This window comes from Vipera ursinii (assembly GCF_947247035.1).
Source record: "Vipera ursinii genome assembly, chromosome: 1".
Classification (NCBI taxonomy): Eukaryota; Metazoa; Chordata; class Lepidosauria; order Squamata; family Viperidae; genus Vipera; species Vipera ursinii.
Genome location: NC_139512.1, coordinates 164791090 through 164805597, shown reverse-complemented (window position 1 = coordinate 164805597; position 14508 = coordinate 164791090). Strand labels below are relative to the sequence as shown.

The window sequence follows — 14508 nt, the reverse complement described above, 5'->3', positions numbered from 1 at the left end:
GGATATACGGGCTCGGATCCGGGAGGCGCAGCAGCAGGAGGCGTGGGTGGCTCAGCGGAAGGAAGAGGTGGGGCCAGATTCGCCTTGGTCGGTCACGGATGGACTCCTTTATTATCGTGACCGGCTCTATGTTCCAGGAGGGCCACTCAGGGGACTCGTCCTCAGCCAATGTCATGATAACCCGGCTGCGGGGCATTTTGGCCTGTTCAAGACTCTGAACCTGGTCTCCCGTACATTCTGGTGGCCCCGAGTCCGACACGATGTCCAGTCTTATGTCACCTCCTGCGTCCCATGCAGGCAGGCCAAGTCAGCGACAGGGGCCCCGCCTGGTTTACTGCAGCCTTTGCCAACGCCCAAGAGACCCTGGGGGGCTGTGTCCATGGACTTTCTGACGGATCTACCCCCATCCTCCGGCTTCACGACAGTGTTTGTGGTGGTGGACATGTTGACCAAGATGGCGCACTTCATCCCCTGTCGCGGCTTACCGTCAGCTCGCGCCACTAGTCGCATGTTCATCCAACAGGTGTTCCGGCTGCACGGCCTTCCCGATAGAGTCGTCTCCGATAGGGGGGCCCAGTTTACAGCCCGCTTCTGGCAGGAGTTGATGCGGGCGTTGGACATTAAGGTTTGCCTCTCGTCCGCGCATCATCCTCAGACCGACGGGGGTACCGAGAAGGTCATCGGCATTTTGGAGCAGTATCTGCGCTGCTACGTTAACCTGCAGCAGGACAATTGGGTGGACTATTTGGCCATAGCCGAGTTTGCCTTTAACAACTCGCAGCACACCTCCACGCAGATGACACCGTTCTTGGCCAATGTGGGTTATCACCCTCGGTTTTTCCCCCTTTCTCCCGTGGACTCACCGGAGCCGGCAGCGAACGAATTCATGGCGGAGTTACAGGCGATCCATCGGTTGGTGCGACGGCAGCTGGAGAAGGCCAAGGCCGACTACAAGAGGTTCGCCGATCGGTCGAGAAGGGATACGCCTCCATTATCGGTGGGGGATCGGGTCTGGTTGTCCACCAGGAACCTACCATCCACTCGGCCGGCGAGGAAGCTGGACCACCGTTACCTTGGACCGTTCCCAGTCGAGGCCGTCATCAACCCGGTCGCCTATCGTTTAACTCTGCCACGTTCCCTGCGCGTACACCCCGTCTTCCATCGGTCCTTGTTGGTCCCCGAACAACCGGCTTGTCCACTTCGCCAAGCGGAACCTCCCCCATCAGGACCTCGTGATGGCGACAGCCCCCCCGAGTACGAGGTCGCCAGCATCAGGGATTCCCGCTGGCTGAATGGTCGCTTCCAGTACCTGATCGAGTGGAAAGGGTACGGGCCGGAGGACTTCACATGGGAAGACGCGACCGCCGTTCATGCCCCTGCGTTGGTGACTGCTTTTCACGAACAGTTCCCATCCCGACCGCATCCGGATCGGCAGACCCGGGGGAAGGGCCCTGCGGTGCGGGATAGTGTTGTGACTCAGGGCCAGCCTGTGGGTCCGACAGCCGGGTCCGATGTATCGGAGGACTCAGATGTGGGGGAGGAGGGAAACGAACCGGCTGATGATGATTTGGAGGCTTTGCAGAGTCCTCAGCCGGGAACCTCTTCTCAGCTGTGTGAGCCCGAGAGTGCGGAGGATGATGACCCACAGCTGGCCCTGTTCAAGGACGCCCGACGCAGGAGGCAGACGAGCAGGGACAAACAAAGAAAGGCTATGGGACTCCTCGGGAGGAGGCACAGGGAGACCACGCCCTGAGCTCTCTATAAAAGAAGTGTTTGGGGAGGGGCTGGTTGCTGAAAGCAACTTTTCCGTTTGAGAAGTCAAGCTCTTGTATTCTTGTAACAGTGTAATTAAAACTTGGCAGAAGCCTTTTGGTCTTGGACGCTTTCCAGACTCTTCTTTTGATTAGGGGTGCGAGAAGAGGGCTGGTTCAGAACAGTTATGTTCCACTGCAGTACCTGCAAACTAGTGGCGGTCTAAACAGTGACATAGACATGACATAGACACAAAGCAATTCATTTATAGTCGGAGATCATGCTGCTGAAATTTGATAGCAAAGTAGCTGGATTTGGACTGTACAATTTTGAGCAGGATGGAGATGGGTGGTTAAGCGAGGTTAAGGAATGGGAATGGTTTGTGATTCCAGCCATGTCTCTTCCATTGGGACCATCATTTGATTGTATGGTCTCATGCGGTCCTGAGAAATCAGGAATTTGAGTTGTGACCTGATTGCTTAAAGGTTGGCCACTCCTACACTGAAGATTGATTCCCAAGGCCTAGGAAAATAAGTCATTTTCTTCTATAACATCATTGGGATGGAAACTGTATAGATCTTGGAGATGGGGAATATTGTTCCAGAAAAGTTACCATATCAGACAAAGCTTGGTTTGTAAGTCCTCCTAGATGCCATTTCTAATCAAGGGAATCCAAAGCATATGAACTCTACCAATCTTACTGGATGGGCGGAAACCATGAGAGATAGGTTCCTCAAATAAACTGGTCCTATCCATGAGGGTCTTCCTAGGACTAGGTGATAGCCAATGCCATGAATTGTACCTAGGACCTCACAGACAGCTCATGAAGCAAAGGTATCACACTACACTAAGACACATTGAACATTGTTGGTACTGCATCTAAGACTGATGAATGGCCTTCAAGTGCACCTTCATGTAGAGAGCATTGCATTAGTCCAGCTGTGAGGTGACTAGGCCATATATGACCTTCTGGAGAGCTCTTTTTTGTAAAAATGGATGCAACTGGCCACCAAATGTAGCTGAGTAAAGGTCTTCTTGGCCCTCACTTGACCCCTGCTCTTTGAGCACTAACAATCAGTCTAAGCTGCTCCCTAGATTGTGCACTGGTCTTGGGAGTTGAGGAATGCAACCCCATCCAAGAATTAAGATGGAAAATCCCCAAAACAAAGGGAGAGAAAAGCATAGTTTTAGTTTGGATTCTCCTCTTGTCATATGATTACTTTTTGTTAAAAAGAGAGAAAAGTTGGATATCAGAACTAAGTTTTTAGGTAGGCAGCATATGTGTATATATTTTTATTTTATATTTTAATATTCTTCAAAGCTAATTTTAGGGTAGCGTTAGACAGGTTCTACCTGTTTACTATTATGCATCAGACACAAATGTTGCAACAAGAACAAAATCTCATGAGTCAACAGAAGTTGCCAAAACTGTATTTGGATTGCATACAATGCACTGAAAATAGTAGTTCGGTAAAATGATTAATTAAAGTTTGTACACCAAAGAAGTTTTAAAATTTGGAACTAATAAGGTTTTGGGGGTGGGTTTGCTTCAGTAATTTTTAGAATGAGATAGGCACTTAATTGTATGTTAAATAAATTCACTATTCAATGCTATGGGTGGAATAATTTTGTTAAAAAAAACCCCTCCCAAATATACAAACAGCTGTTGGTTAGTATTCCTATCTTGAATGCACAAAAATATGTTATAAAATACAAATTAGAAGGAATTTCTGCTCCTTTTTTGGGAATTCAAATGAAAAAAAAACAATGACAAAAAGGGAATGTTATTATAGTGCAGTATTTTTATGAGTCTTGCACCGCTATTGAGATAAAATGCTATCTGCTGATCCTTCAGTTGGCACTAAACAATGCCAGCATATCCTGTCTCTGTTGCCTCTGTTCTGAGAACCTATCAAATGAGAGGATCCTGGTTTGTCAGTCTGGCTTTATTGCTAACCCCTTTCAGCATGTCCATGGTCAGCAGGGAGAAACTGACTTACGGTTTCTGGCTAAAACTTTCTGAACAGATTTGTGTGCCTCTCTTCCCACACTCCATTTGGGCATCTCTTGAGATTGGTGGAGCAGTGGGCTAATGCCTCCTTAAGTAACACCAGCTGCCTGCAATTAGTGCAGGTTCGCATCACCTTCCATCCTTCCGAGGTAGGTAAAATGAGGACCCAGATTGTTGGGGGCAATTAAGCTGACTTTGTAATAATGCCGCTTGGTGTGTGTGTGTGAAAGCCCTAACAAGCAGGCATATACATAGAATGAAGGCTACTGCTAAGCTTGTAAGCCGCCCTGACTCTTCGGAGAAGGGCGGGATATAAATGTAATAATAATTTTTTTTAAAAAAAAAAAAGTGAAATAAAGCAATATACATGTAGACAGCAGATCAGAGTTAACCCTACAGCAGGGGTAGGCAACTTTGGCTCTTTTATGATTCGTGGACTTCAACTCCCAGAATTCCTGAGCCAGCCATGCTGGCTCAGGAATTCTGGGAGTTGAAGTCCACGAATCATAAAAGAGCCAAAGTTGCCTATCCCTGCCCTAGAGAGTAGGAAAGCAGACACTATTGCAAATGGGCAAGCAGATAGATTCTGAATCTGGAACAACTGAATGTGCAAGACGGACATTGTTTCGCCAATCTCTTATTTCAAGAGGAGTGAAACAAATCTAGGAAGGCTGGGAAAATAAACCAAAGCACAGTTCAGATATCATATTTTATTTCCTGGATAGTGTGTGAGGGAAATTACAGCTGCTATATGTAAACCACACTCTTAACACTATATATCAGAGTATTGTTTAAGTGAATTGGCACCGATACACCCTCACTTCTCCAAAGAAGGTAGCGGAAATGCTGTTGTTTCAGAATAGCATTAGAGCAGAATTGTACTTCTTGGCCAAATAAAGTGGCGGAGATCTGTTTTTCTCCTCTGTACTTTCAGGCAGCCTGGAGAAGGCGTTTTCAAATTAGAGAAGAGAGAGGGCATAAAGGAAGAGAATCCAGGAGGCAGAATGCTAATTGGGAGAGGAGTTGCTGGAAGAGAAATGCTTGCAGTGGAGTATGGGGTAGTGATCAGATCTGAAAAGAAATTTCTTTTTTTTTTCGTGAACTTTATTCTTTTTCATTTTTATTTTTTTTTTAAAATTTTATTAAACAAATTTTAAATAAAAAACAACATTATTACAAAGTACTGAAAAGTGCATCAAATAGAAAAACACCAAAACATCCTAGACACCAAAAAACAACAACAACAACATTAGACAGGACCGGGGAGTGTAATACTACCCCTAATTTCTTTTTCTCGTGCATCCCAGGCTAAGTAACCTTTAATTACCAAATATTAGAAATCTATTATTGTATATATCTCCAGATTCTATACCTCAAATAATAATACACAATCATCTGGTATTTCCCCCGTTGAGATTAAATATTCTATTTTGTAACCATGAATACCAGGAGTCCCAACTAGATCTGAAAAGAAATTTCTGATCACACCCGCTTACAAGCCACTTGATCTGGCCGCTAAGAAAATGGATAATAAAGCATTCTAGATTTTACATGCTGTGAAGCAAGATTGGGATAGTGCTGGCTTAAAGGGAATATTCCAGTTGTATATAGGTAATCTTCGACTTACTGCCGTTTGTTTAATGACCGAAGTTAAAATGGCACTGAAAATAAGTGACAAATGACCAGTTTTCACCATTATGGCTGATGCATCGTCCCCGTGGTCACATGATCAAAATTCAAGTGCTTGGAAACCTGCATGTATTTATGACGCTTGCACTGTCCCGGGGGTTATCTGATCACCACTTGTAACCTTCCCAGCCAGCTTCTGGCAAACAAAACCCAATGGGGGAAGCCAGATTTGCTAAACGACTGCATGATTCATTTAGCAACTTCAGTGATTCGCTTTTACAATTGTGGCAAAAACAAGGTCGTAAAATGAGGCACAACTCACTTAATAATCGCCTTGCTTAGCAGTAGAATTTTTCAGCTCCATTGTGGCCGTAAGTTGAGGACTACCTATGTAACAACTCAAAGGTGTTTTAGTTGTGGGCTTCGGGTAAGTGAATAGTATCATGTGATCAAGATGGAGGTCTGGAATGGTCAGAGTGCAAGGGTGTCTTGGGAAACTGCAAGTGGAGAGAGGAACTGGACAGTATCTTCCGAAATAATCAACTTTCAAGGACAAAACTAGATCTGGGATGTGAAGTAATGCAAGATCCAAAGCCAGCTTTTAAAACAGATTCAGAGCGCCGAACATTATGTATCCCTCTTCTGCAGTACAGTCAAAATGAATTGGTTGGCGGTGATCAGAAACTTGATCTTCTGAATTTTTTTTTGCCCCTTGAATCTCCTGTAGTTTCTCCTAGTACAACTAAGAAATCTGATTTGTAGATGTGACGGGGAGAAACTACATTCCATTTCTTAGTAGTGAGTAGAACAGTTTTAATTGGTACAGAGTACTATTATAAGCAGGAATGTATTGTTTCATGTCATGACTCAAGAATCTTTTGCCTTTTGGCTACTTGTTGACAACAGATTACTAAAAATGTATCAGGCAGACTTGAGAAAGATTTGAGGTTAATTGTAAGTACAGTAACAATGGAAGAAATACTGAAAGCTGAAATGTTTTATTATAACAATGAAACGAATGTATTTTTTTCCTTTTATATACTCCTAGCATTTTACAGTAATTAACTCTGTAATTATTATTGATTTCTGTGCAATGCTTAATAATACTTATAAAGAAAGTTAAAGACATTTTAGGGCTATGCAAATCTTTACAAAGAAGTGTTTTGTAGTACATGTAATAGGTTGTTCATATTAAGGAGGGGGGGAATTCTTTTAAAAAAGATGTATCACTTTTTTCTAACAAAGCTGCTATGCCCAAAGACAAATAGGAACAGACTAAGCAATTGTGCAAGATTGAAAAAAATGGGCAATTGCTTGAGAAGCGGTGAGTATGTGATACCACATAGCACAAACACCTTTCAGGGGATTTTCACCATGTAAAAATGGTTAAAATATTTTTTTATTTACTTTGCATTTAACTGAAGTAAATCATTAAGTTAAGCATTCTTGTTATTTAAGGAGTTAAATAACATGGTGGATGCTGCAATTATTAAGGCACATAATGACTGCTTGAGTTACATCCATTGAATCTATTAGATTATTAAATGAGGCTGGCCCATATCTAAATGATTGTCTCCCATTTATATTTGCTGACTGGAGCATACTTTCTGTAGCTTTTTGTTCCAGTCCTTTGAAGGAGGAGCATTAAAATGGTTTTAATAGCCACGTCCTTTTCCAGGATCGTGTGACTGCTTAGTAACTAGTTCCCAGCTGCTTTTGCATACATTTGATGCATAACTATTTTACTGGGGAAAACACGTCTATGGAGGAACTGTGCAAGACTTTGTGGGTGGGGAGCACTGCTTTTTTTAATGATTCAAAGAGAAAGACTTCCACAAATTACATAGCACCTCTTTTGAAAAGTTTGCTCAGTTTGTTCTGTTTTATAAATAAGGTAGCAACTGAATATATGAAACTGTAGTAAAAAGAATCATGTTTAATCTGGAATTATTACAAGGTCTCATGTTAAACGTAACAGCAAAGCATGTTTCAGATTCTGACTTCAAAATATCCTCTTGTGTGATGTCATCAGGTAGTACAGTAATTATATTTTCAGTAGTATTGTGTAACAATTATAACATCGACAGGAGATTTGGGTTCAAATCCACCCCGTACTGCAAAAGTTCACAGGGTGATTTGGGGTTCTTTTTTCCTGGATAAAAGTTGGAATCTAAATAGGAAGAATAAATATTCAGAAAGTATATTTACATAGTAAAAATCCTACACTACATGTACAGGATTTTTGGAACACATGCTATCATATGAAAGATACAAGTTTCATTTTTATGGTCATAATTTCAGTTGGTGAATTGGATTATGAAGAAATAATAAAAGTAAAAGTAAAAAAAAGACTTAAAACATTGTTTTTTTTAAGATAACATATTTCTCCACAATACCAAGATTTGTTTAAATATTATGCAGATATATTACAAAATCTTGAAAAAAAAATATTTGCATAATTCAAACCATGTGAATTATCCTAGGAGTAGGCAATGTATTGCATTTCAAGTGTTCTGTTGTTAGTGCGTTACTTTTCCCGCAGTTCTTAAGAAGCATGGAAATTAAGGTGTGATAGTTCAGCAATATAAACTTAAGTTTCTTACTTACTTCAAATGTCAGGTGGATTGACATTTGATCAGTTAAACAGCCGATCATATATTGGCTACAAATTAGTAAACGATTATGCAAAAACAAGTTTTCTCTAATCTTGCTTAGGAGCTTTGCAGCAGTTCCTGCTCTCTTATGTGTACTCAGCTTAAATTTTGACTCCTAGTAGTTACTTTGGTCTCCTCTCTCCTATTTCAAATATAAAGCTTGACTAAGTTGACAGTTTTACTATGGCATGCTTGAGATGTTCTGAGTTGGAGATGTGATGACTTACTAAAAAAAAAAGTAGAGGGATGTTTTACTAATATTTACTAATATTTTCTTTTCACGTGAGGAGGAAATAGGGCAACCTAGAAATATCAACATTATCACTGAGCCACCGATTCTCAAAGCTCCAGAGTTGAGAAGACTGCTGCCAATAGTTTCACTAGTGACCAATTATAAAATCACATTGACAGAATGTTCTACTTGCATGAGCTGGCCAATTCTCTTTCACAAGGGTTGGTCCCACAAAATAGTAACCATCCTTTGGGGTATACAAAAAAGGAACTGGTAGAAACGTTGCAGAAGTTATCGGTAAATATTTATATATTTAATGCTTTCAGTACTTTCCTTGAATTACTCATTAGACAGGCACAACTATACCAGTGAACTGCAAAATGAACATCTTGCTGTTTTTAGAAATTATTAATCGTAGAGTCTAAACATTAAATGCCGTAAGTAAAATTATCAGAAATAAAAGCAGAAATTTGCCAAACCTTTACGTAACTTGAAGACATTGAGTGGAATAGGTAATAATTCATTTAAACCTAAAAATATGATCTACTTAAATATCTTCCTCCTTATTTTCATTTTACCAAGTTTTTTTTCCTGAGATAACATAGTTAAGTATTGATTGTTATATTAGGAGTGAGTTGCTGTCCCCGAAATCTCTCAGAAACTTGCTAGAGATACTATTTAAACTGACAGAAAAGAAAAATTATTAAATACTTATTAGCTATCTTATTTTAATAAAATCTCCATTGTGTTTTTTTTTGGGGGGGGGCTCTGTATGGGTTCTTAGAATGGAGATCCTTGGACAAAAACAGATAATTGACTTTTATCAAAAAAAATGTTTCACTTTGGAAAGATCTACTTAAGTGATTCTAGAATACAAATGAACATTTTTAAGGTAATGTGTATCTTTAGAAATGGTTCTTTTGCATATTTTTCATTGATGACATGTAAACCTTTTGCTATACTTCTTACAGTTGAAGCTAAGTTATGAAATAATGCAAAATAAATTAAAAATATTAGGCTGCAGAATAGCAAAGCTGCTTGCAAACAGCATTATATTTCCATTTAATTCATCTTTTTACAAGCTCCCGGCCGGTGTTCTAGCTTACCTGCAGAAGAATAAGGTTCTCGTTTCAACCCTGTAGAGCAGACATGTCAAACACAAGGCCCGGGGGCCGGATTCGGCCCGTGAAGTGGTTTCATGTGAGGGAACGGCCCTCACTGCCTTGGCCCTGGCCCAGAGACCCTCCTTCTGCCAGAGACCCTCAGATCTGTCCCACGAAGTGTCTGCAAGAAAACAACTAACCTTAGAAAGCACCAAGAAGCCTCCTTTCAATCCTGAGCTACACACATTCTCCTTTATTGAGCCTTTTTCTGTTCATTTGTGTGTGTGTGTGTGTGTGTGTGTGTGTGTGTGTGTGTGTGTGTGAATTATCAGTTAGCACAAATTAGCCTCAACTTGCCTTAATTTTGCCCTACCACTTATTAAAAGTTGCAGGTTTAAGCATTTGGGCAGGAGAGATTGGACTAAATAATTGGCAAGGTCCCTTCTAATATTGATAGTGTATAATTTTATGTTTATGTGATTATACTACACTTTCTAAAAAGAGAGAAAAATCTTTTATATAAGATATATTTCCAAATTATTTTTAGTTGGAATCACTTCCGGTATTTTCTGTGAAACACTTAAGTCAGACAACAATGGTCATCCATTGGATAAGAAAATATCTTTTAAATTTGAGTGTGTTTTATTATAGGATTATTTTTAATACTAGGGGGGGGAAATAAAAAAGTCAGCTTATTCCAAACTAAATTATATAGGTTGAACCATATGATAGCTTTGTAAAATAAACATTTTAAAATGCACCTTTATTTAATCAATGTCTTATCTTTTTTTCCTGCTCTTGAGATACATTGATTCTTAGGATATAAGGATATATTGATAACATTGTCCCATCTTAGTTGATCATCTCACATTAGCTGCTTATACATGTTGACTCCTCAGATATACTGTAAGTAAATAAAAGAATTACCATGAACCTGATTACTAATGTCAGTTAGAAAGGGATGAAGAATATCAAGATTATAAGTGATTGCATTCAGATGATACGACAGTGGTCTGTTATGGCTTAGCTACGTAGACATACAGATAATCCTCAACATGCAACCTCATTGAGCAACCATTCAAAATTGTGATGGTGCTGTATAAGGGGGACTTACAGTAGGTACACAAAGTTGTGGCCAAAGTAGAGTCTCTGTGGTCAGGTGATCATGATTGCCAGCCTGCTCCCCATTCCCCACTTATGGCACCCACACTCTTATGTGGGACTCCAGCTTCTTCCTGCTTAACGACCTGCACAGTCCTGGGGTTATGATAGTTGCCAGGACAGACAGAATAGCTGTTGCTAAGTGGTACAGTCACATGATTTTGTGATCACATCACTTGTAACAGCAGTCCTGGTTCTAACTGGTGTTGTAACCTGGGTGCAACTTACAGCTTTTTAATCTGCAATTTCAGATTATCCATCCCTGATTTGCTTCTAGATTGCTTTCAGTCTGAATAGGGAAGAAGGAAATCTGTGTTACTTTTGCCTTGTTGACTTTATATCAGCTGAAAGAAACTGCCATACCATCTTCAGACAGCATAAGTTAAAAGCAAATGACAATTGCCTTGCAATTATGCAGCTAAGGAAATGCAGTCTTTAAGTTTCTATAGATATATAGCTAAGCCACAATTGGCCAAAACCTATGGTACCCTGTGAATTCAGTATCTATGGAATTGTATTCTTAGATGAACTCAATCCAAGTGTTAGTTTCATAAATCCTGAGCATGGAATCAAATATTGCCTTCATATTTCTTTTGTAGTCTGCTTAAAAACAAAATGACCTGTTGTACTTCCTTCTGAGTATCCTATCTTCTGAATGATATCATGAGGAAATATTTCTCCATGCTTGACTAAAACTGGTTCCATTAATATGCGTTTGTTATCCTTGCATACCCTTCAGCTTGTCTTATTACATCTTAGTAACAACTGTCAACGTCATTTCTAATTTATGCTTCCAGAAATGATTCCTGTTGATAATTTTCAGGAGCAATTTATCTGCATTTAATTAAGTTATTTTAGGAGAATGTAATAGAGAATTACTTGAATGTTTATGAAAAGATGGAAAACGATAAAATTCTATTTGACTTTTGAGAACGGATTGAAAAAGTGTATTTCCCTCATATACTGACCTGTCTTAAGGCCATCTCTCAAAAAGAACATATCATTTCTCTCAGAATACTGTTGCTTCCCATCTTCAATGAACATAGCATGTTATAGGTACAATTTCAAATCTATGACACTGTTCATGAAACTCGGTATGAAGGAAATCATTGCTTTTATCATAGCACCCAGAGTGTAATGTATGTAGCGTACATAACACGAATATTGCTGGAAAATACCCTGTGAAAGCCTATGTTCACTGAATACTCTTGTTTTCATACTTTGCTCTTCCATACCTTCACCAATGTCTAACATGCTAGCCTCTTGCTTCTTTTTTCATCTTCGTTTCTTTTGTTGCTTGTGTTTTCAATGTATATTGTGTTATATTGGCCTGGTTAAGGAACCGTTACCGTATTTTATGTTTGTATCTACATTTTATTTTGCATGCTTAACGTGGCTTTGCCTGGATATTCTTTTTGGTAAGTTCTGAATTTTTAAAAGTGTATTGTTTTTTCTGTAGTAAACCTGTAAACTCTGTTACCACCTATTTTTCCCACATCAAGAAACCTGTCCTCCTTTTCATCATGCTGATTTGTGCTCATAGATGGTTTTGCTTTGGCTAATTATCTGTATAACCAATACATAACACTTAATTTCATATTTAGATCTTCTGTGCCTATGTCACAGTTTCTGTACTAATGACTACTGATTATACCTAGTAACCAGGACTAATTAAAGATAATAAAAATGTGGTTAGAATCCTTCTCAGCTCTCATAAAAATATTGCAGAGAGCCCAGTGGAGTCCTCTTTTTTTATGTGTGGGCATACCTTTGCTCATGAAATGTGTGTACCCACCTGTGTATCACAGAGAGCTATTCATTATTTGGAATGGGTGGCTGGCTGGCTTATATACACACATAGTTTGTGCTCTGTACTCAACACTTCGGGGTCGGTGAGAGATTTCAAGCAAAGAAAGATCTGATTTACATGACATGTTAGCCAATCACACTGGTTAACAGATACGCACATGGTGCCATCTCCTTTCCTGACTTGCATGGCTCTTTAACCATGGTCTGTGCATAAGTAGATAGAAATAAAAATATCAATAATTAACCTTTTTAAATTCCAATTCATGCTAGTTTGGTCTTAAAAATAAAAAGTCACACACAATGGTTAAAAGTATAGACATTTCCTTGAAGTGATCAGGTTGATTTAGGTATTCTGTCCACGTCCACCCTCTTGCTTCCCTAACTGCCAGCCTTATGGTAGATATTTTTATTCACAGGGGGAGAACTCCACTGAGCTTACAGCAGAAAAGCCTGCATCCTGCTATTTATTGATTTTTGTAAAATTTCTATAAAATGTAGCTTGATATATATTATACGGTAAAATCATCAGTAAAATAAATTATGGAAAACCTGATTCTTGCAATATGATTTCTTAATTTCCCAAAACTATACTATTGCTTGTGCAAAAAAGGTATGTGTATATGTCTAAATATATATATATATTCTTTAATTTACAGCAACAGCTAGCTCAGCTGCAGAAAGAAAAATCAGAAATTCTGAAGAATCTGGCTTTATATTACTTCACTTTTGTTGATGTTATGGAATTTAAGGTAAAGATCTAAGTATAGATTAACTTTTCTTGAGAGGCTTGATAGCTTGTAGCTAAAAGTTCCCATTAAAACATTCACTATGATATTACTTTGAAAATTATATATAGCCTATCGTAAATTCTTCGTTACTGTAAAATGTTGTGGTGTAATTAACAATCAAACCTTTCTTTCCCTTTTTATTTCAAAGGATCATGTCTGTGAACTACTGAATACTATTGATGTTTGCCAAGTCTTCTTTGATATTGTAAGTCTGAAAAAATGAATCTTTCAAGCAATTAAGATAGAAACATTACTAGGGAATATCAGGGCTGTATTGTTGTAGTTATATCAAGCTGGACCTGTTTCTTAGATTCTTAAAAGATTGAAAACAGGCCATGGGGTTCATACATCAAATTACTGTGTTTCATCTGCTTAAATTACTATTAAATAATGCCAGATCAGGAATATCTGTTCAATATGTGGTCTTTAAACAGTTTTGGCACAATAAAGCCATTGGTGAATAGTTTTAATAAATTAATAGGGTTAATATATGTTTTTTAAAAAAATCTTTTAAATTTCCCCCAAACCCCTGCCCCCCCCCCCAAATTACCACATCTCAAAAATCCTACTTCTCTGACTGTTCCAGGCAACACTACACTGGTTTGTCAGGAAGAGGGGAGAGAATTAGGATATCAGCTACTGAGAGAACTTTATATTTTGTCATTAACTACTTTTACCTCTGGAACCCAAAAATGTATTTTCAGGACATTTGACAGTTGTTTTATTGGGTAAGCTTAAGAGGATTTTGGCTGGGACAAATTAATAAGTCAGACCAAATCTGAGAGATCCAGATGTTGGGCCTATATCAGTCACAGACACCAGGGTCAATGGGCATGGAAAAATGCATGAAGAATAAGAAGAATAAAAATTTGAATGTGATATGAGTAATTTGCTGGAAAAAGTGTGTATTGTTTAATCAGTGAATTGATACATTTGGCATATTTTTTAAAAAAAAAATAGCTCTCCTTGTATTTTAATTTCAGACCGTAAACTTTGATTTAACAAAGAACTATCTAGACTTAATCATAACCTACACAACATTAATGATATTGCTGTCTCGGATCGAAGAACGGAAAGCCATCATAGGATTGTACAACTATGCTCATGAAATGACGCATGGAGCAAGGTATCTGATACACTGGGGGCCTTTGGGGACCTCGTTCATTTTCCACAAGTATTTTTACGCTCAATTCTTCTTTTGCTTTCAGTGATAGAGAGTACCCACGTCTTGGCCAGATGATTGTGGATTATGAGAATCCATTGAAGAAAATGATGGAAGAATTTGTACCACACAGTAAAGTAGGTGTGAATTTTTCTATTTGTTGAAATGAGTGTGTATGCATTTTTAAAATTCAGTTAAGTGGTTTAT

General features: G+C 39.1%; 1 protein-coding gene across 3 annotated transcripts in view; it reads left to right on the top strand.

Annotated features, from left to right (window-relative positions):
- NCKAP1 (NCK associated protein 1) overlaps positions 1-14508 on the top strand; it is an 86477-nt gene that overhangs the window by 16670 nt on the left and 55299 nt on the right. For 2 of the 3 annotated variants that reach the window (XR_014494035.1, XM_083375969.1), the window contains exons 3-6: positions 13008-13100; positions 13288-13344; positions 14123-14265; positions 14348-14438. Coding sequence is in view for 2 of the 3 variants with exons in the window: in XM_083375969.1 (XP_083232095.1) it covers positions 13008-13100; positions 13288-13344; positions 14123-14265; positions 14348-14438 (384 nt within the window). In the remaining variant the exon portion in view is untranslated. The remainder of the gene's footprint in view (positions 1-13007; positions 13101-13287; positions 13345-14122; positions 14266-14347; positions 14439-14508) is intronic. The other variant, XM_083375970.1, reaches the window with a different exon arrangement.